Below are 22,909 nucleotides of genomic sequence, written 5' to 3'. Positions count from 1 at the left end.
GGCCACGACAGTCAGGGTGGGCTCTCCAGGTCTCACCTCTAGCCCACCACGCATTTTTCTCTGATTCTCCAAAGAGCTCCTGAAATCTCACTTCCTGCATTTGTTAGGAATAACTTTTCCAGATTCTAATTCCCCCATTTAACACTAGTGTTGACGAGTAACATGAATGTGCTGCTCCCAAGTTTCCACAGCAGTGATTGGTTTCCTGTCCCTGAGAGTCCCTTCTCTTGCCTCTGCTTTTAAGCTGAATGACATTTCTATATTGGTTACTGTCTCTGGTTTCTCTAGACCAGTGGTTCTCAACCTTCCTAATGGCACAATCCTTGAATACAGTTTCTCATGTTGTGATGACCCCCAACCATAACATTATTTTCATTGCTACTTCATCACTGTCATTTAGCTACTGTTATGAATCAGGTAACCCCTGTGAAAGGGTTGTTCGACCCCCAAGGGGGTCACAACTCACAGGTTGAGAGCCACTGTTCTAGAGAAACAGAACCAATGAAGCTTATAGATGTATCTATTAGAAAGTTTTATATCAAAGAAATGACTCACACAGTAATAGAGGCCGGCAAGTTGTAAGTCTGTGGGCAGGGGACTCCTATCAGACTTGAGTAGCTGCCCCCCATCTCTGTAGGTCCACGAGCGAACTTCTAGCTGCAGACGCCAAGGTCAGCAGGTAAGATGCAGGCAGCTCAGGCCTCCCGAGGCAGGCAGCATGGCAGGCTGCGGACTCAAATCCAGAGAGCTGGAGGCTGAGCATTTCCTTGGTAAATAGACACCCCCGCCTCCCAAGCAAGATTGCTAGGTCAAGATATTTTAAGCTTAATTTGTCAGGTCTTGGCAGGTTGCTTTTGAAACATGCCCACCCCTAGCTACACTTCTGTCTGTCTGTAGTGCCCATACCACCTCAAGCCTGCTGAACTTGGCATTGCTCGTTTTCAAACATTTTACCAGCCTACTTGGTATAAATGAATATAAGGTTTCATTTCATTTTCTGAGTATTAATAACTTGGAAATTCCCATCATGCGGTAGTGAGCCTTTTAGGTTTTGCCTTCTCTTAATTCCTGTTCATAGCTTTGCCCATTTCTTAATGAGAGCTGCTGACTTTTTCTTAATGATTTGCATAGTCTAGATACGAATCCATTGCTGATTTTAGAAATTACAGATATCCACTCTTATTCTGTCATCTGCGATTCATTTTATCCATGTCGTCCTTAATTATTAACCTCCGCTTTATACTTTAACGTTGGCCTTTCACACACACCTAGAAGCCACTTTCCTGTGTGATGTTATCTAGTGACACGGCGTTTTCTCCGTGAAATGAGCACCACCATTTTCCAAACAACCCTTAGCCCTTTGGTTCGTAGTGCCCACCTTTGTTATGCAGGGACGTTTTGTGTCTTAGCGCGCTGTCCTCTCCCATTATTCTGTTGGTTCCCGAGTCAATGCCACACTGTTTTCATCACCCCGACTACGCGGTTTGTCTTAGTTTCTGATCGAACACTGGTCCTCTTTCGTCTCTTTAAAGGATGGCTTAGCTCGCCAAGGACATTTATTATTCCAGGTAAACTTTAGAACTTGTATATATTGAGTTTCTAAAAATTAGAACTGGAATTTTAAAAAATATATTTTTATTGAGGGCTCTTGCATCTCTTATCGCAATCCATACATTCATCCAGTGGGTCAAGCACATTTGTACATATGCCGCCATCATCATTTTCAAAGCACTCTCTTCCCACTTTAGCCCCTGATATCAGCTCCCCATTTCTCCCCCCTCCCTTCCCCACCCACCTTCCCTCATGAACCCTTGATAAGTTATAGATTTTTTCCATATCTTTTTTCCCATATCTTACATCATCCTTCATCACCCCTCACCCACTTTTCTGTTATTCGTCCCCCTGAGAGGAGGTTCTAGGTTGATGCTTGTGATCAATTCCTCCCTTCTCCCCCCACTCACAACTAGAATTTTTAATTGTGATTTTGCTTTGACTACAGATTAATATAAGGTGAATTGATATATGGATTTCTAGTTTTGTTTTTGAAGTTGTTGGATTTTTGGTTTGTTCTACATTGAAGTCTTGGGCCGTCCTGATTTATTCCTGGTGCGTTATATTTTAAATTACTATTCTGAATGGTGTCTTGCCTGGTTGGTCATTATGGGAAAATGTTATGTTCCAACTCAGTCTGAGCTTGTTGGGGCAGTTAGTCTTTCCCTGCCAATCCTAACTCCTTTGTGGGCCACTTCCCAGTCACAAGCACTCCTTCCTGCTTGGGCTGCTTTAATTTTCCATTGTCATCGTCTCTGTATGTGCCTGAACACTGCGCTCTACTTTGGCACGTTTTTGAATCAATGCCATCAAAATTACCCTTTTGTGTCTGTCTTCTTTTAGCCACCCTTATTCCGTGAGATGCAACCGTGCACTGTCGTATTTCCCGTTGTGTGACTATGTGGGTATTACCCGTCTCTGAGGCTGGCGCACATGTGAGTTCTCTCTCTACTCCGAGGGCGTTACAGCAGGGATGCTGTGAAAACTCTCCTCACGTGCCTAATGCGCGTGCTTGCCTTCCTTTGGGTCTGTGCCTTGCTAGGCCACCGTGTATACACTTCTTGAGTCCAGTAATAATGCCAAACTTTCAGATGGACTGCATAGTTTTCCCCTCCCACTTTGACCGCTGCTTCATCTGCTCATCAACTTAGGATGTTGTCAGACTTGAATTCTGCCATTCTGGTGGGTGTACCTTGGTACTGCACTGTGCTTCCAGCCAGCGCTTCCCTGATGACCAGGAACACTGAGCATGTTTTCATATGTGTAACGGCCATATGAGCTTTTCTTTTTAAAAACTGCCTATTCAAGGTTCCTGCCCAGTTTCTCACAGTATTATCTATGGGTTTTTCCTTTTTTGTTCTGAGATTAGTTATATATCTGCTATGTAAACTCTCTTGGTTATAAGTATTGAAAATATCTTCTACTCTCTGACTTTCTTCTTAATTCTCGTTAGATACATGGCGGTTCTTAATTTTTGTCTAATCAGATTTATCCTCCCCAGCCCCATATGATTAGAACTTTGTACACAGCCTAAGGAATCTTTTCTTAACCTAAGGTCACAAAGATGTTTTTATATCTCATACTCTAAAATCTGTATGGTTTTGCATTTTGTTTTAAACAGTCAACCAGAAATTTGTCTGTAATCAGCAAAAATTGATTTTTTTAAAATATGGAACAGTGTCATTTTTTTACAGCATGGATTTTTCATTGATCCAGCAGCATGGACTGAATACTATCATTTCCTACTATTTGCAAGGTGGAATCAGCTTTGCCATAAATCACTGGTCCAAGCATTTCTGTTTTGGGGTTTTGTATTTTGCCTTGCTTCTCTTTGTATTTCGGTCCATGTAGGCCTTTTAGATTCATCTCAGTGTTTCTTAGTCTTCCATGTGGAACTGTGTACATTTTAAAGTTTTAGTATCAGGTTATTTTTGCTTGAGATTTTTAAATTTCTAGAATGACATTTTCGGCCTGCTGCTGGTTCATAAAAAGAATTTATGTGCTCACAGTATATCCAAAACTAATTCTAACAATCTGCTTTTATGCAAGGGGGCTTCAAAAAGTTTCTGGATTAAACAATTTTTCCGTGAATTTTTGAAGCGTCTTCACATTACTTTGGGTTTTCTGGTATTCACAACATCTGCAAATAGTAGCCTTTTTTCCCTCTCCATTTTAAAATTGTATGCCTTTTTCTTCTTCCTGTCACTGTTCCTAATTAGGACCAGCAGGGTGTTAGCAGTGGTGTTAGCCAGAACCTTGGTCTGTCTCACGTCTCAAACGGAGAGTCGAAGTTTGATGTTTTAAAGTTATGAACACGCCCTTCTTTTTTTGGAACAACACTTACCATGACTGAGTGTTGGATTTTTCAAACCTTTATTTTCTGTATCTATAGAGATCATTTTTTTCTTTTAAATGTTACAGTAATCTGTAAACACAATTTGATTGTGAATAAACACAATTTAATTGTGATGGATTACCTCTTTTAAATATTTTAAGATATTAGTTTCAAAAACTATAGTTTTTTAATATTTCTGTATTTGTGCTCTTATGAGGTAGTCAATAATTGTCTTTCCCAATAGTATCCTGGCCGGGTGTTTTTTTATCAGTATTACCGGTGTGTTGAATTTGTGAAGATCCCCCTTTTCTATTCTTTAGGAATTTGTGTGAAACCTAAAGGTATGTTATGTCTCTTTAGAATTTACTGGTGACAGTATCTGGGCCTAGAGTGTTCTTTGGGGTAAGTTTTTCATGGCAAGAGTAATTGATTTAATAGTTTGTTTTTAGATAATTTTCAGCCTTTCTTTTCTATGTGTTTAAAACATTAATTTCCTCCTCAGTATGTTTTTTGTTATACCCAGCAAGCTGATGTTATATTTTATCATTAATTGGTTGAAACTTTATTTTTATAATTTCCCTCATGCTTTCTGTTTGATCCATGTTATTTAGAGAGTATTTGTTTATTTCCAGATACATGAAGAGTTTCTGTGTACATTTTTGTTACAACTTTTTTGTTACAGTGCAATGTGATCAGCAGCGATGCTTCAATTCTTTGAAGTCTCTGGGGATTTCTTTTGTGATGCATGTGTTCTTCTGTAACATTCTGTATGTACTCACAGAGAGTGTCTTTGTCCTCGTTCAGTTACAGCGTTCTGTACACATCCTTTAGAATCCATGGTTCATTGGGCTTCTTAGCTTCTAAACCCTCATTGATTCGTTTTGGTTGTTTCATCTGCTTGTTCTATATGTGAGATGATAGAACAATGACTATATGAATTGTATCCCTTTGTAAATCTGTTTTTATCTTGCCAGAGGCAGTATTGTTAAATGTGTAGATTTATTCTATCTTCCTGATCTATTCAAGGGTGTATCATCGGGAGGTCCCTTTTTCTCATGTTTTATTTTGCTTCTACTTTATATGTAGTCTCACTGCCACCGAGGCATCTTGCCTCTGCTGGCCTAGGTCCCCAAGGCGTGAACACGTAATGAAGTTCAAGACTGTTTCCATTCGCCCACATGTGTCTTGTGTGGGTTTGTTTGTTTTTTAAGTACTGGAGTATATATTTCTCTCTTGCAGATTTGGTTTCTCTAAAGTTGCTTTTATAAGAGGGCACTCCCCCCTGAGACGGATCACTATCTGGGCAGAAACTGGAAAATTACCTGGTCCAATGGTTAATTTTCCTATTTGTCTTAAGTATTTGAAAAACCCATTTTTATGTGGTTTCTTCTCTTTTTACCTTTCTGCTTTTCAACTTAATTGTATCTATCCAAAGGGTGTCTCTTGTGTACAGCCTATAGTTGCCTTATTTTTAATACAACCGACAATCTTTGCCTTTTCATTAAAGTACAATCCATTTACATTTAGTGTAGATATGTGCTTTTGTGTTTCTTTTTCTTAAAGTTTACTATCTTTGTTTTATATGCTAATGATTTTCATCAAGTTTGAAACATTTTTAAAAATTGTATTGAACCCTTAAAGGCTGCCTTTTTCCACTTAATTCCTTGAGCATATTTATAATTTCAGGTAGTATAGAGTTGATTCCAACTCATATTGACCCTCTGCTCAATAGAATGAAATGCTGGCTGGACCTGAGCCAGCCTCAGAATTGTTGCTGTGCCTACGCCCCTGTGTTATTTCTCTTTACCCTGACCCTCCAACGTTGCCGAGCATGACCCCCTCCTGATAACATGTCCAAAGTACACGAGACAAAGTCTCGCCATTCTCACTCCGAAGGGACACTCCTGCGTGTTAAGGCAGTCCATGCTATAGCCATTTTCTTCCCAGTCTTGTGATCCAAGGCATTGATTCTCCTTCAGTTTCTTTATTGAGTGTCCAGCTTCCGTAAGCATATGAGGTGATTGAGAATACCATTGCTTGGGTCAGGAGCATCCCCATCTTCAGATGACATCTTTGCCTTTTAACATTTCAGAGAGGTCTTATTCCAACAGGTCTGTCCAGTGCAACATGTTTGATTTTTTGACTGCCGCTTCCAGTAGTGAAATTAGATCCTTGACCACTTCAGTCTTTTCTCTGTTTATCATGTTTATCGGTTCCGTTGTGAGGATTTGTGTTTTCTTTACATTTGAGGTACTGTCATGTTTTACCTTCTTTGGGAAGTGCTTCAAGTCCTCTTGACTGCCAGCAAGCAAGGTTAGGTGATCGGTATACTGCAGATTGATAATGAGTCTAATTTTTTTAACTTCAATCTTAATTCACCTTTTCTGTCTTTTTATTTATTTATTACTATTATTATGACTTATAAATCATTTTATCAGGGGCTCTTACAGCTCATATAACAATCTATACATCAAGCACATTTGTACATATGTCGCCATCATCATTTTTGAAACATTTTCTTTCTGTTTGAGCCCTTGGTATCAGCTCCTCTTTTTCCCCTCCTTCCCCCGCCCTTCCACCCTCATGAACCCCTGATAAATTACAAATTATTATTTTCATATTTTACATCGACCGCTGTCTCCCTCTGTCCACATTTCTGTTGTTCATCCCCCTGGGAGGATGGTGGTTATATATCGATCATTATAGTCAGTTTCCCCTTTCTCCCCCTTCTCCCCCCATCCTCCCCCTCCCCTCATGGTATGGCTATGCCCATTACTGTTCGTGAGGGGTTTATCTGTCCAGGATTCCGCATGCTGAGAGCTCCGGTCTAGCCGGATTTGTAGGTAGGACTGGGGTCATAGGGGGGTCATGGGGGGGGCAGAGGAATATTGTGTGTTTCGTCAGTAGTGCCTTTCTAATCCTGGTGCCACATTCCGCACGTCACCCGGTTTTCCGCCTATTTGCTCAGCATATAGATTTAACAAATATGGTGAAAGGATACAACCCTAATGCCCATCTTTGCTGACTTTAAACCATGAAGTAACCCCTTGTTCTGTCCATAGTTTCCCAAAACCTATTTGGCTTACTACCCCTTTCCAGAAAAAAGTTATTCGGTGCCTTCCCCCAACCATGAAAAATGTTGGTACTATAACTCATGATTTCGGCAAAAGCGTTTAAGTGTCTACGTTTACAGTTCCTCTGGATCATTCCAGCGCCTCTGCGGGGGTTGAATTGCCCACTTTGGGAAACACTGCTCTATGCAAATGACTGCCTTGTGGTTTGTGTACAGAGTTCACCTGAAGACAGTGAAATGTGCTTGAATTCCCTTTCTTTGCGTGTTACCCATAATTTGTTTGGTCCATACAGCCAAATGCCTTTGCAGGGCCCATAAGAAACAGGTGCGCATACCTGTTAGACAACTCACAACCACAGAGTCCATTCTGACTCAGAGACCCTGGAGGACAGGGTAGAGCTGCCCCGTGGGTTTCGGAAACCAACTGTTCAGGGAAGTAGAAAGTGGAGCAACTGGTGGTTTCGAACTGCTGACCTTGCATTTAGTAGCCCAAGGTGTTTGCACAACTGCCTCTTGATGCAGGTAAAAGTTCCAAATGAGCACAATGAAGTCATTTCCGCTGACGAGCAGACAGGTCTGTCTCTACTTGGACCTGTAGTCAGCAGAGAGCAGTGTCTGGAGCGACAGAGAAGGCCCTTGACAAGATGGGCTGGCACAGCGGCCTCAAGCATGGGAGCAGTTGTGGGGAGAGGCATGGAGACAGGGATGGGACAGGGCAGTGTGTCGTTCTCTTGTACAGACAGTTGCTATGGGTTGGAACCAACTGATGGCACCTCACAGCCACATAGAGTGAGCGACAGTCCCCAGGGGGAATGTGCTTCTCAGAGCCATCATTGATAGGCAGCAAAGGGCCAGAGATGTCCCAAAGGCACGAAGGGACAGGGAAGAAGAGGACACTGAAAGATGTTCTAGAGCAGCGGTTCTCCACCTTCCTCAGGCCGCAGCCCTTTCATACGGTTTCTCATGTGGTGGTCACCCTCAACCATAACATGATGTTTGGTGCTACTTCATCACTGTCATTTTGCTACTGTTATGAATTGGGCCACACCTGTGAAAGGGTCATTAGACCCCCAAAGGGGTCATGACCCACAGGTTGAGAACCACTGTTCTAGAGATTTAACTCTTGAACTAACAGATGAATTAAACCTCAAATTTCCCTTTTCTTGAGTAATTTTTCAATGGTTCTAAAACTAGATTCAGGTTTCTTACTTTCAGAGAGTTAAATGAATGATAAACTTTTACATGCAACGAGGTGGTACAGGTTTACAGAGCAGATTATCAGTTTTCTGTTCACCAGTTCGTTTCCATGTTGCTTCCTCAGCCCCAACGCGCATGCGTCCCACCTCCTTCCTGCATTTCCCACCTCTGCTCCTGCGCACCCCACCCTTCTGAACTTAGCCCGTGGGCACATGCAGCCCCGGTCTCAGGTGGTGGATTGTACTAAGGTGTGTGCACAGACACAGACCTGTGCGGCGTTTGGCTGAAAACTGGCCAACCGTGATGGAGTAATCCTAGAGCCATCGCCTCAAACCATGAAGATGTTTCTGAGCCAATCTCTTTGCACGGACATAAGTTATATTAATAAATATTTAGATTCCATCTTCACTGAGAGCATTCAGGGATATCATTGTCTTATCAATTAAGCCATCCCCATTGTTAGGTCCGTTCTAATGTCAAAGGCTGTGGTTTTCTTGGGGACAAGAAGAGATTGAGGGGACTGAGTTCAAAATTAGTGTTCAGAAAACAGTAGCCTGCCTATATCAAATTAATGGACCAAAAATTCTGTTACATAGAAGCAACAACAAAATACCTTATAATAACTTCAACAATCATTGTGCTGTGTCTAAAGAAGGGTGTGTGTGTGTGTGTGTGTGTGTGTGTGTGTGTGTGTGAGAGAGAGAGAGAGAGAGAGAGAGAGAGAGAGAGAGAGAGCGCAGTAGGAGAGGATTGCGCCTTTCTGAACTACGTGAGAGCACTTACCCAAGAGACTGGTCACGTTCATCATTGCAGGACCCTTGTCTTTAAATCTGAGTATTTAAATGACACTCTCTATTGGACACTTTAGGGAGCCCACGTGGCAGATTGGGTTAGGCTTGGCTGCCAACCACAGGGTGAGCAGTGTAGGGGAGCAGGAAGCGCCTACTCCTGGGAATAGTTACAGTCTCAGGAACATCGGAGCACGGCTGCTCTGCCTGGAGGGCCACTGAGAGTCAGAATCGACTGGTAGCAGGGAGAGTTAAAGTTTGTTGGAAATTGTATTAATCAAAACTGGAGAAATTGGGGGGAGCGGGGAGGGAGGGGAAAAAATGAGGACCTGATGCCAGGGGCTTAAGTGGAGAGCATATGTTTTGAGGATGATGAGGGCAATGAATGTGCAAATGTGCTTTACATAATTGATGTATATATGGATTGTGATAAGAGTTGTACGAGCCCCTAATAAAACGATTAAAAAAACTGGAGAAATAAAAAAACAAACTCTGAGTTACAATCTGAAAGTGGTAAAAACCAAAACAAACAAAAATAAAGACAACTATGGCTTTGTTTCAAAAAACAGAAAGTGATGAAACTATCAAGTTAACCCTTTGTTGTTAACCCTTTCCTATCCCCGCAACCCCTTGCTCCTCGGGAGAAACAGTCACTGGCCCTCATGCAGGTTTGCCTCCCCTTTCACTGCTTATTTCTAAAACATGAACACTGATGAATGTTAAACAATATGATGAATTTGTAGTAAAAAGTAAATATGCCAGTTTCCGAGTGACTTAATTTTTCATGAGTAAGAGTTTAACTTCTGGTGATTTAATTTATAATACTATTTTCTTTCCTTTCTCTTGCACAGTAATGTCAGGTTTTTGATGATTGCTCTGGCGTACGCCATACCACTGGGGGTGTTTGCCGGCTGGTCTGGAGTTCTGGATTTAATTTTAACACCAGTGCATGTGAGCCAAGTAAGTATTTTACTTCTTTATGTGTTGTGGGCATTTTAGTTCATTTAAAATATAAATATTAGTTTTAGCTTCAAAGCATAGGTTATGTATTATTGAAACAGCTAGATCCTTATGAAATCTCTATCTAGTAAAAACTACTGACTTTTTTTTCCACCTTGATTTTGATAAGAGCCTTGAATTTTACATTTCTTGGGTGTTATTGATGCTGCTGCTAAATAAGATAAAAAATGAAGAGCCAGTCTTAGTGTGTTGAATTTATCTTTTATCCTGGCTTGATACTTAATAAAGTAGATAAACAATTTCATCATCAAATGGATGTCCATCCTACGCTGATTTTTCATTTCTCCTGTAGACTCGGTGTAGGACTAGGTCACTTTTAAAGCAGTAGCCATAGAGCTTCCTGCAATCCATTCCTCCTCGTTGTTCCCAGAAGGGTAGAAAAGGGTGAAATAGAGTGAATGGAAGCAATGCACTTGTGTGATATTCTATCATCTGAATAATAATTCCGTGTGCTTTTGAAGAACCTTGGATCGTTTCCAGTTTTCAGCATCACAGGCAGTGCTCTGTGGATATTTTCGTTGTTTCTCTTGATGCATGTTTGTACACGTGTCTGTTGCATGTTTGTGTGGGACTGGAGTTGCTGGTGACAGTGTATGCATACTTTGATAGCTGATGCAGAACTTTTATAAAATGGTACCAATATGCAATCCCATCAACAATACACAAGAATTTCTCATTTTCCACACAATTACTAATACTTGGTGATGTGTGAGTCATTTTAATTTTTGACCAGGTGAAGGCTAGGCAGCTGTATACCAATGTGGTGTTTCCATAATATCTTTTCATGTGTTACCCGGATTCTCTTTTAAGTCTCCTGGCTAGTTTGTTAGGGGAACCCAGCAAGCCCTTGGCTGCGGTTTGAACTGCACATGTACAGGGCAAAGCTACTTAACAGGAATTCAGTCATGGAGTTGGAAACAGCACAAAAATAATAGAGTCCAGCAGTTACCACCCAAAGTGGTGAGGCCTCAAACCCAAGCAAGCAAAGAAACAAGCCCACTAGTACCTAGCCAATTCCAATGTAGAGGGTTTCTGAGGCTGTAATCTTTTTAAAAAATCATTTTATTGAGGGCTGATGCAGCTCTTTATCATTTTACTGGGGGCTCATACAACTCTTATCACAATCCATACATACATCAATTGTATAAAGCACATTTGTACATTCGTTACCCTCATCATTCTCAAAACATTTGCTCTCCACCTAAGCCCCTGGCATCAGCCCCTCATTTTGCCCATCACCCTCCCCGCTTCCCCCTCCTTCATGAACCCTTGATAATTTATAAATTATTATTTTGTCATATCTTGTCCTGTCCGATGTCTCTCTTCACCCACTTTTCTGTGGTGGTCTGTCCCCCAGGGAGGAGGTCACAGGTAGATCGCTGTAATCGGTTCCTTCTTTCTACCCCATCCCACCCTCGGCCCTCCTAGTATCCCCACTCTCACCACTGGTCTTGAAGGGATCATCTGTCCTGGATTCCCTGTGTTTCCAGTTCCTCCCCGAGACCCTTCCCTAAGGGGATGGGAACAAATAGCCTCATCTTTCGTCTGAGGAGTGGCTGGTGGGTTTGAACCACTGACTGTATATTAGCAGCCCAGTGCCTGCCCCCAGCCCCACGCGGGCTCTTTGAGATGTCATTTGCAGTATGTTAAAGTACTATGAATCCTGCTCACGAAGATTGAGCGTCAGCAGGAAGGACTGGGCCCTAGATGGCATTCTACCTAGGCCTACTTGCACAACTTGGGCTCAGTACAAGAACACAGCCACCACTGTTGACCATTACATCAATGTTAAATCATCAATAATACAATCCAGTCAGGGTATCTTGAGACAGAAACACACATAAGATAAGATATTATACAAACCAGGTGATGAAAATGTGACCAGAGGCTCACAAGAACCCAAGACTGTAATTCCCCAAGGTGCAGTGGTTCTGTAGTCGTTAGCTCACTGTTTGTGGCAACTTCGTAAAATATCACTACTATGAATAACAAGAATCAACTTGTTTTCCTTGCTTTTTAATCTTTTAAACTTTATTTAGATATAATTTTTGCAAGTAATATGTCTCTATTTTCTTCTTTATCCAGTCTAATAATCTTTATTTTAATGAGAATATTTTGTCCATTTATATTTAATGTAGTTACTGATAAATTGGATTTTGAGTACACCATTTTACTAGTGTTTTTAAATTGTTATTTGGCTAAACTATCCTTTTTAATTAGTGTCTTATTTTTCTCTATGTTAATTAAATATTTTCATCCTACCTTTCTATTTGCTTGGTAGTTACAGACTTTATTATTTTGTGGTTTTACTGGGAAATAAAGCGTACAGACTTAGCATGTTAATGTTCACTATAAATTAGTACATTTTATCTTTACCGACACAACCCAAGGCCCTTAGAACCCTTTAGCTTCGTTTAACCCTCTTTTCATCATTTGTTCTATTGTTTCTGAAAGTTAAGACATTAATGTTAATTGTCTTACACAGTTCAATATTCATTGTCACTCATTCTTATATTTACCCTTCTGTTGCTCTGTTTTTTCCTGTAACTTTGATCTTCCATCTGTGATCATTTTTCTTTTGCCTAAAGAACACGCCTTTATCTTTTTAGTGTGTGTATCACAGAGAAACCACAACTGAGTGGCTTTAGTAAGCAAACTTGTGTTCTCACAGTTTGGGATGCTCGAAGTCTAAAGTCAGGGCACTGACTCTAGGCGAGGCCTTCTTCTGTCATCTCTAACGTGATGCGGTATCCGACACACCTTACACTGTGTCGTGCAGACTAGAGAGAACATCCTGTGACCAGACTGAGTCACATCATCAAGCGTAGGGATCAGGACTCCCAGCACATATTTGGAGAGGAGGCACAGTTCAATTTAGAGCAAACATTTTTATTTATAGTTTTATCTTTAGGAGGATTCAGGCTTCCTGAATTTTTTATTGCTATAAAAATCATAAGAAACTTGTTAACTAAAAATATCAAAATCTGAAACCATTGTTTCTCATCATGCCCTCCATCAAGGCCTGCACACTTGTTAACTTCTTATTGTGGGTTGTGTGGATCCTCAGTTTGACATTCAACATTCATGCACATTTCATCTCATTCAGTGCAGTCTCCTCAATGCACCATCCACATTCCACTTCCTCCCTGTGTTTTCTCGTTCCATTCCTCCGCCTTCTCTAAGCCTTCGAAACTTGGTCTTTGTGTAAATGCTGCCCTTTTGATTTAAACGGTTGACGATGCTAAGGTGTATGTACTTCACTAGTGTTCTTATTCCCCTTGTATACCTGTCTGTAATGTTTGGCTGAAAGTCGAGCCAGGATGGTGCGTGGAGTTGTAGACTTAGACTTGAAGAGTAAGGAAGGACCACATTGTCGGGTCCATCAGTCACTGTTCAGCCAGTAAGGTTGGCCGTTTGTTGAGTTGGAGTTTTGTTCCACATTTTTCTCCCGTTCTGTCCAGGACCTTCTAATGCAGTGGTTCTCAACCTGTGGGTCGTGACCCCTTTGGAGGTCGAAGGACCCTTTTGCAGGAGTCGCCTGATTCATAACAGTAGCAAAATGACAGTGTAGCAATGAAGATGACTGTATGGTTGGGGGTCCCCACAACATGAGGAGCTGTATCAAAGGGTCGCGGCGTGAGGGAGGCTGAGGACCACTGCTCCAATGCGATCCCTCTCAGAGTACTGTACTCGTGTATAAGCCGAGTTTCTCAGCACATTTTTAATGCCGTTTTTGTGGTAAAATTAGGTGCCTTGGCTGATATTCGGGTTGGCTTATACTCGCTTATATACAGTAGTTGGGAATGGTAGCCAGGCAACCTAGTTCTCTGCTCTAGGGGTTGTGCAGACTGGTCTTTGGCACGGCCCATTAGTCCCCTGGATTAATTGTGTCCATGAGTCACTTTTCATCACTCTTCTTTCTTTAGAGACGGGGGGAGGCTAGTAGTTGCACCTCACTCGGCCACTCACAAGCTTCGATTACGTATATTAGAATTTCATACTCCCTTCTAAATCATCTATCCTTTCCCCAATTCAGGCTAGATATTATGTACTGGCCTTTCTTCTAATTCATTGTTTTGCTTTTCAGCTTTGTGTAATATACTATTTAATCCATGCAGTAATTGGTAATTTCAGAAATGTTCATGTAATTTTTTAGTTTCCAAATTCTTTGGAAATTCTCGAGCTTGTCATATTGGGTTTTTTTTACTTTTAATTAAAATTTATTTAAATATGGATTTCATAATTTTGTTATCTGAATCCCGTAGATCTATTTCTATTTTCTTTTCTTTTTTAAAATAAAAACATTTAAATCAATTTATTTAGAAAATTTGCATCTATTTTTCAAAATATTATCAAAATTGAGCCTAAAAAGGTGTAAAATTTAGTAAGTGTATATTAACTAACATGAATAATTGTTTTTCAAAACTTGCAATAATTAAAATATATCTAGATTTTGTTTCCAGAAATTTATACCTTATTTTTAATAAATACATATTTTCAATCTTACACCCACTATTCTATGACACTTAGCTCATTTTAGAAGATTTTCAGAATGAGCCAATATCTCAATGAAGCATGGCCATATAGAGGTCTATTTCTATTTTCTGTTCCTATTTCTGGTGCTCATTCGCATTGCTTGGCAGCTACTAAACCAAAGCACCAAAGATACTGCCATCGAATCCATGCCTTGGTGACCCTGAGGACAGGGTGGACGTGCTCCTGTAAAGGTTTTTGTTTTTCCTGGAGCTCTTTATGGGATGAGAAAGCCCTGCATTTCTCCAAGGAGCTGCTGAAGGTTTTGACCTGCTGACCTTCTGGTTGGCAGCCCAACTCAAAACCCATTGCGCCCCTTATGTGATGACACTGAGCATTTTACAGATGTAAATATAACACCAAAGAGTCAATCGGGGGCATGTGAGACCAAATACTTGCTTATACTACTGAGTGACACATGAATCTCTCACTGTATCCGTTTTATGTAGTAGTAGTTCCTAGATTTGTTGTCATTTAGCTTGGACTTTTTATACTAGAGGAGCTTTATTTTCCTTGTTCTTTCTAAATTTCAGCATGCTAGGCGTGTACTCAACATTGTCTGTCACTTTCTGAACAGGTAGATGCTGGCTGGATTGGATTTTGGTCCATAGTTGGAGGCTGTGTTGTTGGGATCGCTATGGCAAGGTAAGAAGGTTTAATGTCTTGCCTGTGAAAGGACTCTTGTTAAAGTTAAGCCCTACAGGAAAGGGTATTTCCCTACATTTAGAAACCAGGGGAAACTAAGGCAGACACGGGGCAGAAAAGTACAATTGCTCAGGCAAAAGTTCGGGGAAACTTCTGCTACAAGAAACCTCAAGGACGGGTCTTCTAAACTTCTTGTTGCAAGTCCAGGGATGTCTCCCAGTGAACGAAGCTGCTTTTCCCGACATGATTCGGGAATAGTATCCATAAGTGGAACTAAGGGAAGGGTGAGATAATAAAAACAAATCGATTGGAATAGAATAGAAAGGATTTGAAAGCAAATCATTTGAAAGGCCACCTCCCAAACTTCCCGTGGGCAGCAGCGCCCTGGCTAGCAGGTGTTTGTTTTGGCCCTCCTTTGGGCAGGTATCTTCCTACGGTTACCCGTTTGATTTTCTTAAATGTCCATAACGACTTCCTGTTTCAACACCCCCCCTTTGATCTTAACCCATTATGACAACACCTTTTTAGAATGCGTTCGAAGAAAAGACCGCGGCTTCATTTATTCTAAAATAAGAAATGAAAATGTCACTCTTTTAGCTGACTGCCTATAAAACTATTCTTAGTGTTTTCAAAGAGGTAATATTCACTCACTTACTAAAACACTTTACCCCATCTAATCAAAAGCAAAATTGGGCAATCAACTCTAGCAAGAAGGGAAGAATCTAATTACATATTTGGGGAGATCAAATAAGGTATGTAAATCACCTCAATCTCTAAAGACATGTGCATCGTTGATACAGGAGAATAGTAAATGGAGACCTTACACTGTTTACTGTTCCTGGGTAATGAAAGAATAGATGGGGTTGTAAGTTCTAAACCACCTAATAAAAGGTTTTATACGTTGGGAAAAGGTAAGAGTAAAATCTAAAGAAGAGGGACAGGAAGGTAGCTATTTGTAGGAAATCACTATACTGAACCTAAAATACATTGACCTGTCACGTTTGACAAGAATCAAACCTAATTTTTCTAATTAACTCTCCCAGCCAATTTCAGTGAGTCATCGTTGATCAGGTACTATTCTGAGCACCAGCTAGGTCAAAGAGGAAACCATCAACCGCTATGTCTCAGAAATGACACCTCACGCTCCATTCTCTCTGTATTTTCCTTCTCCAAGCCCTCAATTTTAACTATATTTAGATCGCACTGGAGGGAAAATTTAGAACAAGGACATTTATGTTTTTAATTTGTTGAAGTGGAAGTTCCAAGAAGAACTGCCTTTTCTCTGGGACCTGAAGTCTTAAAATCAGGTGTGAAATTGTTTACATCGCACTCTCTTTGGGGGTCTATGAAATGGGATATTCTTAGAGACCTGAGTATGTTGAGTGATTTTAAAAGTTTTTTGGAATTATGTTCCTGCAGACCAAGTTGGTCCTAATTCGATCCTAACAATCTACTTACTTTGATGACATCGGCCCCAGGAAGAGACTGAGACGCCCCAGATAGCAGAGCACAGCAGTCAGGTTACCCCTGGGTGGTCAGTCTCTGTGGCACTTACTTCATTCAACTCCGCTCCGAGTCATACCAGAAAGCTGTCTTGTTCTTTGACACCCAGCGAGTAAGTTTGCACGGAATGCCAAAATATCAATCAGAAACGTGTTTGGTGAACAGGGAGTTTCAACAGTCTTTTGGAGGTTCTGCGGAACATTTCCATCAAAGTGTTCACAGTCCATGACATTGGTCTATTTGGAAACTTGTAGATGCGCACATGCCTGAATGGTCGGACAAAGGCGCATTCATCTTTCCCACCAAAAGATGGCATCAGCTCCCACAGGAAGGTCCTTTTAGCCTTCCAAACATGCTAACCGTAACCTGGCAGGTACTGCAAAACAGAAGATGGTATTGAAAGTACTCAGGAAAGCCACAGAATACAATAGACATGACAGCCAGTGACAAGTTCAAAGCAGAGGAGGGTATGCTGGGTACTTATTAGTGGGTTTGTTTTTTTTCTGCAGTTAGAGCACTTCTAGAAGACAGTACTCAGTCAGAGAGACGCAGCTCATTCCCAAGCAACATGACAAAAAGCAGTTGACAAATAGAGACTGCTTTGGGTATAGACAACTAAAGGATAAGCATTTCTACCCATTGTCCTTTATGTCATGAGAAGTTAGGGGAAAAGCAGGGATTTTGAGACGTTAACATGCTGCTGCACTTTAGTAGAGAGTTGGTAGGCCATCTCATTCTCTATTCCAGAGCGTGGAGGTATAGCTGTGAGGTATAGCATTCGCTACTCGCCAAAAGTGGGCGGGTGCAACCTACCAGGTGCTCTGCAGGAGAAAGGCTTGGCGGCCTGCTCCTGTAACTATTTGCAGCTTTGTTGTTGTTGCATGATTTTCTTTATATGAAATCTAGGATAGGTAAACTCAGAGAGACGATGACTGCATTACTAATATTTTCTTAGACTTTTGGCAGAGGAGGTGGAAGGAAATGGGGAGGTAATTATAGTACAAGAACGAAGAAAATGCTTTGAAATTCATTGTAATGATTGCAGGACTCTTTAATCTACGTAAGCCTTTGTGATCTTATGCCAATAAAACTTTACATAAATAAAAGGGGAAAGGAAAAAAGAAAGGAAAATATTGACAGCCTTGGACATACTGTGTGGCGACTCCCCCTGCCCTGTAGGAGCACCGTGAGTGGGACTTGATGCCGGGCAGCGGGGTTTGGGGCAGTCACTGTCCCCGATCCTGTGCTCTTGCTCTCATGAAGCTCACGGGAAGACAAGGAACAAGGAAACCAGTGAATTTCCAGTGCAGATCAATGCTGTGAAAAAGCTAACAGTGTGGAGAAAAGATGGAGAGGGCTTCCTAAGACTGGTGGGCAGTTCTTAAGGATTGGCTGGAGGGCGTCGTGGATGCTGTGGGAGTGCCTGCATCCCTGCAGATGGGACGACCTAGTGCTGTGGATATGGGGAAACGGCTTCCCCACTGGAGCACGATAGTAAGGCAAGGGAGAATGGAGGCCCAGGCTAGGGCAGCCAGGACTGTCAAGGCCCTGATCTGGGCGTTTGCTTTTATTCTAAGTGAGTGCACATCTGGGGAGAACCGTATTTATAAGTCTATGCCAATGAATGAACCTATTTTAAAATTACAGGCTATGTATATTCTATAATAGAACATTTTTAAATGATAGAAAATAAAAGTAGCATTTTAAAACTCAGAATCCACTCAGTGAACAAAGGAAGTAGGGGGGATCACAAACACACCTTGCTAAAATCAAACACACCTTGCTTTTAAAAGAACAGCTGGAAGATCATTCGAGGTTCTGCTCTGTAAGGGAAGCAGGTCACTGATCTCCACAGTATGAAGCAATCCAGCTCAGATTAAGGGAGCGCCGTTTCTTTTCAGGTTTGCAGATTTTATCAGGGGCATGCTGAAGCTCATCCTTCTCCTCCTGTTCTCCGGGGCCACACTGTCGTCCACGTGGTTCACCCTGACCTGTCTAAACAGCATCACTTACCTGCCTTTAAACACAGGTGAGCACCGATTTGTCTGTCTTTCTAAAGGAATTTTTATTGTGAATTGAGTGCAGGCTGGCTTGCCCGACTATCATTTCTGCATTCCAGTTTAAACCAACCTTTGAGCTTTGAATAAATAATGTTTCAGCTTTATAAAAAAAAGTAAGCCGTGAAAGTAGGACTTTTCTGGCTTTCCATAAGTAATTGTTAAATATATAAAGAGGAATATGTGTTAATATCCCTTATGGACCTATCAAACCATCATCCTATCTAAAGAGTCTACGAAATAGCTAAAAATCTTTGTATTGGTATTTTGCATGTAGAAAATAAGTATAGTATGGTCGTTAGCTTAAGCTTAGATTCCTTGGAAAGGTCTATATATTCTTTAAATTCATACAGATAAAAATATACAAATATAGTTATCTTGTTTATAAAAAATATACAAATAGCTTTATCTTGTTTCTGGTCATATTGTTAAACAGTAAGAAAAATGTAGCAAAGGCAAAAACACAATGAAGTCTTAAGTATACTTTAGTAAACATTTTCCACCCAGCGTCTATGGTTTTCATTTTCTGTTTAGTTTCATTACTTTATGAATGCAGCAGAGTATTGGAAATAGTGGGTTTTCTGTGATCATAGCCAGGTTTCTTAGCTCATCTAATGGATCTGCAACACTTATAACTGCTGTCGTCCTTGTTCCTGTCAACAGCTCTTTGGGGTCTGTAATAGTCTTCTGTTGCTGCTGCAACAAGTTACCACAAATTCAGTGGTTTCAGACACACAGTTTTTCATCTGGCATTCCTGTGGGCGAGAAGTCTAACGCGCTCTGTGTGATTTCAAATCCAGACGTGGGCAGGGCTGCATCCCATCTTGGTGGCTCTAAGGGAGAATCTCATTTCTTTGCCTTTCCCATGTGTGTAGAACAGACGACACACCCTGGCCGGGTCTCGGTCTTCTGAGCCAGCCACGCCGCGTCCAGCCCTCCTCCCATGGCATGGCTGTCCCATGGCATGGCTGTGCTTCTTCTTGCTTGGTCTCATGTCCCTCTGATCCCTGTTGTCCTGCCTCCTCCTTCAATTAAGAGCAGTGGTTCTCAGCCTTCCTCATGCCACGACCCTTTCATACAGTTCCTTATGTTGTGTGACCCCCCCAACCATAACATTATTTTCATTGCTACTTCACAACTATCATTTTGCTACTGTTATGAATTGGACAACCCCTGTGAAAGGATCGTTTGACCCCCAAAGGGTTCATGACTGTGTTAGACAGGGTTCTCTAGAGAGATAAAAGCAGGTTGCTGATAATTTTATATAGATATAGATATATAGATACAGATATATATAAAGATAGATATATAATACAAGAAATGAACAGCTAAATTATAAAGCAGTACAAATGGCTCAGTGCAACTCACTCCCGTGAGAGAGTTGTGAGACACTAGCAGTCCTTCAAGTCTTGAGAGCCTCCAGGTCGTCCTCTGTAGAGAGAGAGAGCTAGGCTATCCCAGCACAAGCAGCAAACAGCAAGGCAGGTCACCAACTGTCAGCCAGGTCATGAACAGTCAGTCCCCAATTCCAGAGATGTACACTCCAATTGTGTGGTCTTAAAGGGATCTCAACTTACAGCGATACAGTCCACTGGCTAGGCGCCCCACAGGTAGTGTGCCCTTTAAATTGAGGCACAGAACAAGCAAGGCAGCTGCACACTGGTCCAATGATTAAAGAGCGAGAGACAAGAAAGGCGAGGCTCGCCGAGCCATTTATCTCTCTGCCCTTCAATTATTCCCACTTGTGTTTATCGGCCAGTCTGGCACAATAAACTATGTCCATGACCCACAGGCTGAAAACTGCTGACTTAGAAGAACCTTTGCGATTACTTACATTGGACCCACCTGGATTATCCAGGGTAATCTATTGCTTTCAAGGTCATCTTGTTGCCAACTTGTGTTCTATCTGCATCCTTAACTTCATTTGCCATGTAAAGTAACACTGGAAAGGGCTCCAAAAAGTTCATAGAAAGATAAAAGTACAAGATAATATAATATTTCCGCAAACTTCTTGAAGACTCCGCGTAATGTAACGGTTCCAAGCGTCAGACCACGGGCGTCTGTGGAGGGTGGTCGTTCTTCTGCCTGCTGCACAAAGTCTGCAAGATCACCTCCAGGGACTCCCGTGTTTCCTTGGCCTCCAACAGAAGATTCAAGATGCATGGGTTTGGTTTGGTTTTTCTTCAACGGTTTTAATTCTTTCTTGCTTACACCAGCAGTTTCTTCCCTTTCCACGGGGCAGCTTTTTGAGCAGGATAACGTCCTGGCTTTGACATACAGCATCGACTTAAGTCTAAGCTGACCCGAATATCGGCCGAGTCACCTAATTTTACTACAGAAACTGCATGCATGCTGTGCTGAAAAATTCGGCTTATGTGTGTGGGACTGTAACAAGTGAGAGCCTCTGTTAGCTGTGGTAGGTTAGCTCTCAAAGTGGTCTCTAGAGGCCATGGTGCTGAGTGGCATGTACGTTCTCTGGGTGCCCTTCGTGACAAAGAGGGGTCCTTTCGTCTACATGAAACTGAGGGCTGGTACTGGAAGGTCTGCGAACAAGAGGTCAAGCGGGCTGGAGTGACACGTGGCTGCAGCAGTAGACTCAAACACAACAGTAACTGCAAGGAGGGTGCCGGGCGAGCAGTGTTTGGTTCCGTTACACAAGGATCCTTATGAGCCAGAACCGGCCAAACGTAGCACCTTCCCTGACTCCTGTCTATGAGCTCCGTAATTACAGAGCCAGCAGCGTACACATCAGAGGCGTCAAGTCTTTCAAAGAGACATTTGAGGATTTCTACCACTTTCTCAAGGAGCCCTGACAGAGCACTGGTTCTGCGCTTGGCTGTTTAACCATTTAAACCCTGGGGGTCAAACCCATTATCCACTCCATGGGAGACCAGGCCAGGTGCTCTTGAGAAGATTACCGGTGGAGGATTCTGGGATGACGGTTGCAGAAGCATTCCCCCACAAAGGCCACAAAGGAACAAGACGTACAAGGAAATGATGCTTGGCTCTAAGGGACTTGGAGCTGGGGAGCCGGGTACACCAGCAGGGAACAGAGATAGACCAGACTCGGTGAGTCCGTGAGTTACAGGAACTGGGGAAACATCCTCCCACCATTCCTTGACTCCCTCAGCCACTCACTACTGCCTGTGAGCCCAGAAGGAGCCTGCTGCCTTGTCCACCACAGCCTCGATCTGCGCAGGACCCCGGCCTCCCACCCTTCCTCTGGAGTGTGCTGACACCTCCCCACCCAGACACTGCAATTGAAACCAGAACAGAGCCCCTGCAGAGTCAGTGTGGTCTGTCTGCTCCCCGTTTCAATCAATGCTAAGAACCACTGACTTCTCTACTACATGCTAACGAGCAAGCCTCTCTAGTGCGGGCTACACCATAGCTAGCAGTCAGATAGCAGCAAGGCAGACTTCCTGGGAGGGGGGTTTGGAGTGTGCCAGCACCTCTCGGATCTAGACACTGCTGGCAGCAGAAGGCCCGTGCAGCGGAGGCTCTTACAGTACAGTCTGCCAGCATACCCCTTAGCTCAGGCCTCTGAGGTCAACAGACCTCCTGTGGGGTGGGGGAGGGGAGGTAGGGTCAGTCCAGCTCTGTGTACTGCCCCACATTGTTGGTGCTGAGGACTGCTGACTGACACTGACTCAGGCAGCGAGGAAGCCGCCATGCTTCACGGATGCCACACCCACAGGCGGCATCTTACAGGAAAGGTTCTGAGAGCCACATGGAGGTCTGTTTGGAGCATGACAGCCCCTTCCCCACCCAAACACTGTCACCTGCAAGTTTGCAACCAAAGGCCTGCAACTGTCACCTGTAAGTCTCCCATAGTGAGCACTCCTATAGGGCTGGCCTCCGAAGCCAGCTGGCCAAGCATCCCTGGAGGTCAGTTAGGGTTGGTCTGCCCTCGATTCTGACTGGCACTGAGGTCTATTGACTGAGGCAGCTGCTGCTTAGGGAGCAGGAGTGTCAAGTGGAGTGTGGACTAACAGACTATAATCTAGTGGGGGGGGGGTGGCGGGTGAGGTGGGAGACTCACAGCAACCAGGCAGACCTCTGTGGAAATCTCACCAGAGCATGACACTGCTCCCTCACCTGTAACTGTCAGAGGTGCCCTAGAGTCCGCTCCAGTAGTCAGCCCTCTACCTGCCTCCCTTGAACCTCTGAGCCTGTCTCCTCTCCCTGACGGCTGACTTTGAGGCCT

At 42.6% G+C, this 22,909-nt stretch overlaps 1 protein-coding gene across 1 annotated transcript in view; it reads left to right on the top strand.

Moving 5' to 3' along the window:
- Nucleotides 1–22,909, top strand: part of SLC49A4 (solute carrier family 49 member 4) — a 100,035-nt gene that overhangs the window by 49,528 nt on the left and 27,598 nt on the right. The window contains exons 5-7 of the mRNA XM_075556326.1: nt 9,796–9,904; nt 15,075–15,142; nt 18,547–18,674. Coding sequence (XP_075412441.1) covers nt 9,796–9,904; nt 15,075–15,142; nt 18,547–18,674 — 305 coding nt within the window. The remainder of the gene's footprint in view (nt 1–9,795; nt 9,905–15,074; nt 15,143–18,546; nt 18,675–22,909) is intronic.

The sequence above is a fragment of the Tenrec ecaudatus genome, chromosome 8 (genome assembly GCF_050624435.1).
Source record: "Tenrec ecaudatus isolate mTenEca1 chromosome 8, mTenEca1.hap1, whole genome shotgun sequence".
In the NCBI taxonomy this organism is placed as follows: Eukaryota; Metazoa; Chordata; class Mammalia; order Afrosoricida; family Tenrecidae; genus Tenrec; species Tenrec ecaudatus.
Note: the sequence above shows the minus strand (reverse complement) of the source record. Positions and strands in the feature narration are given on the sequence as shown.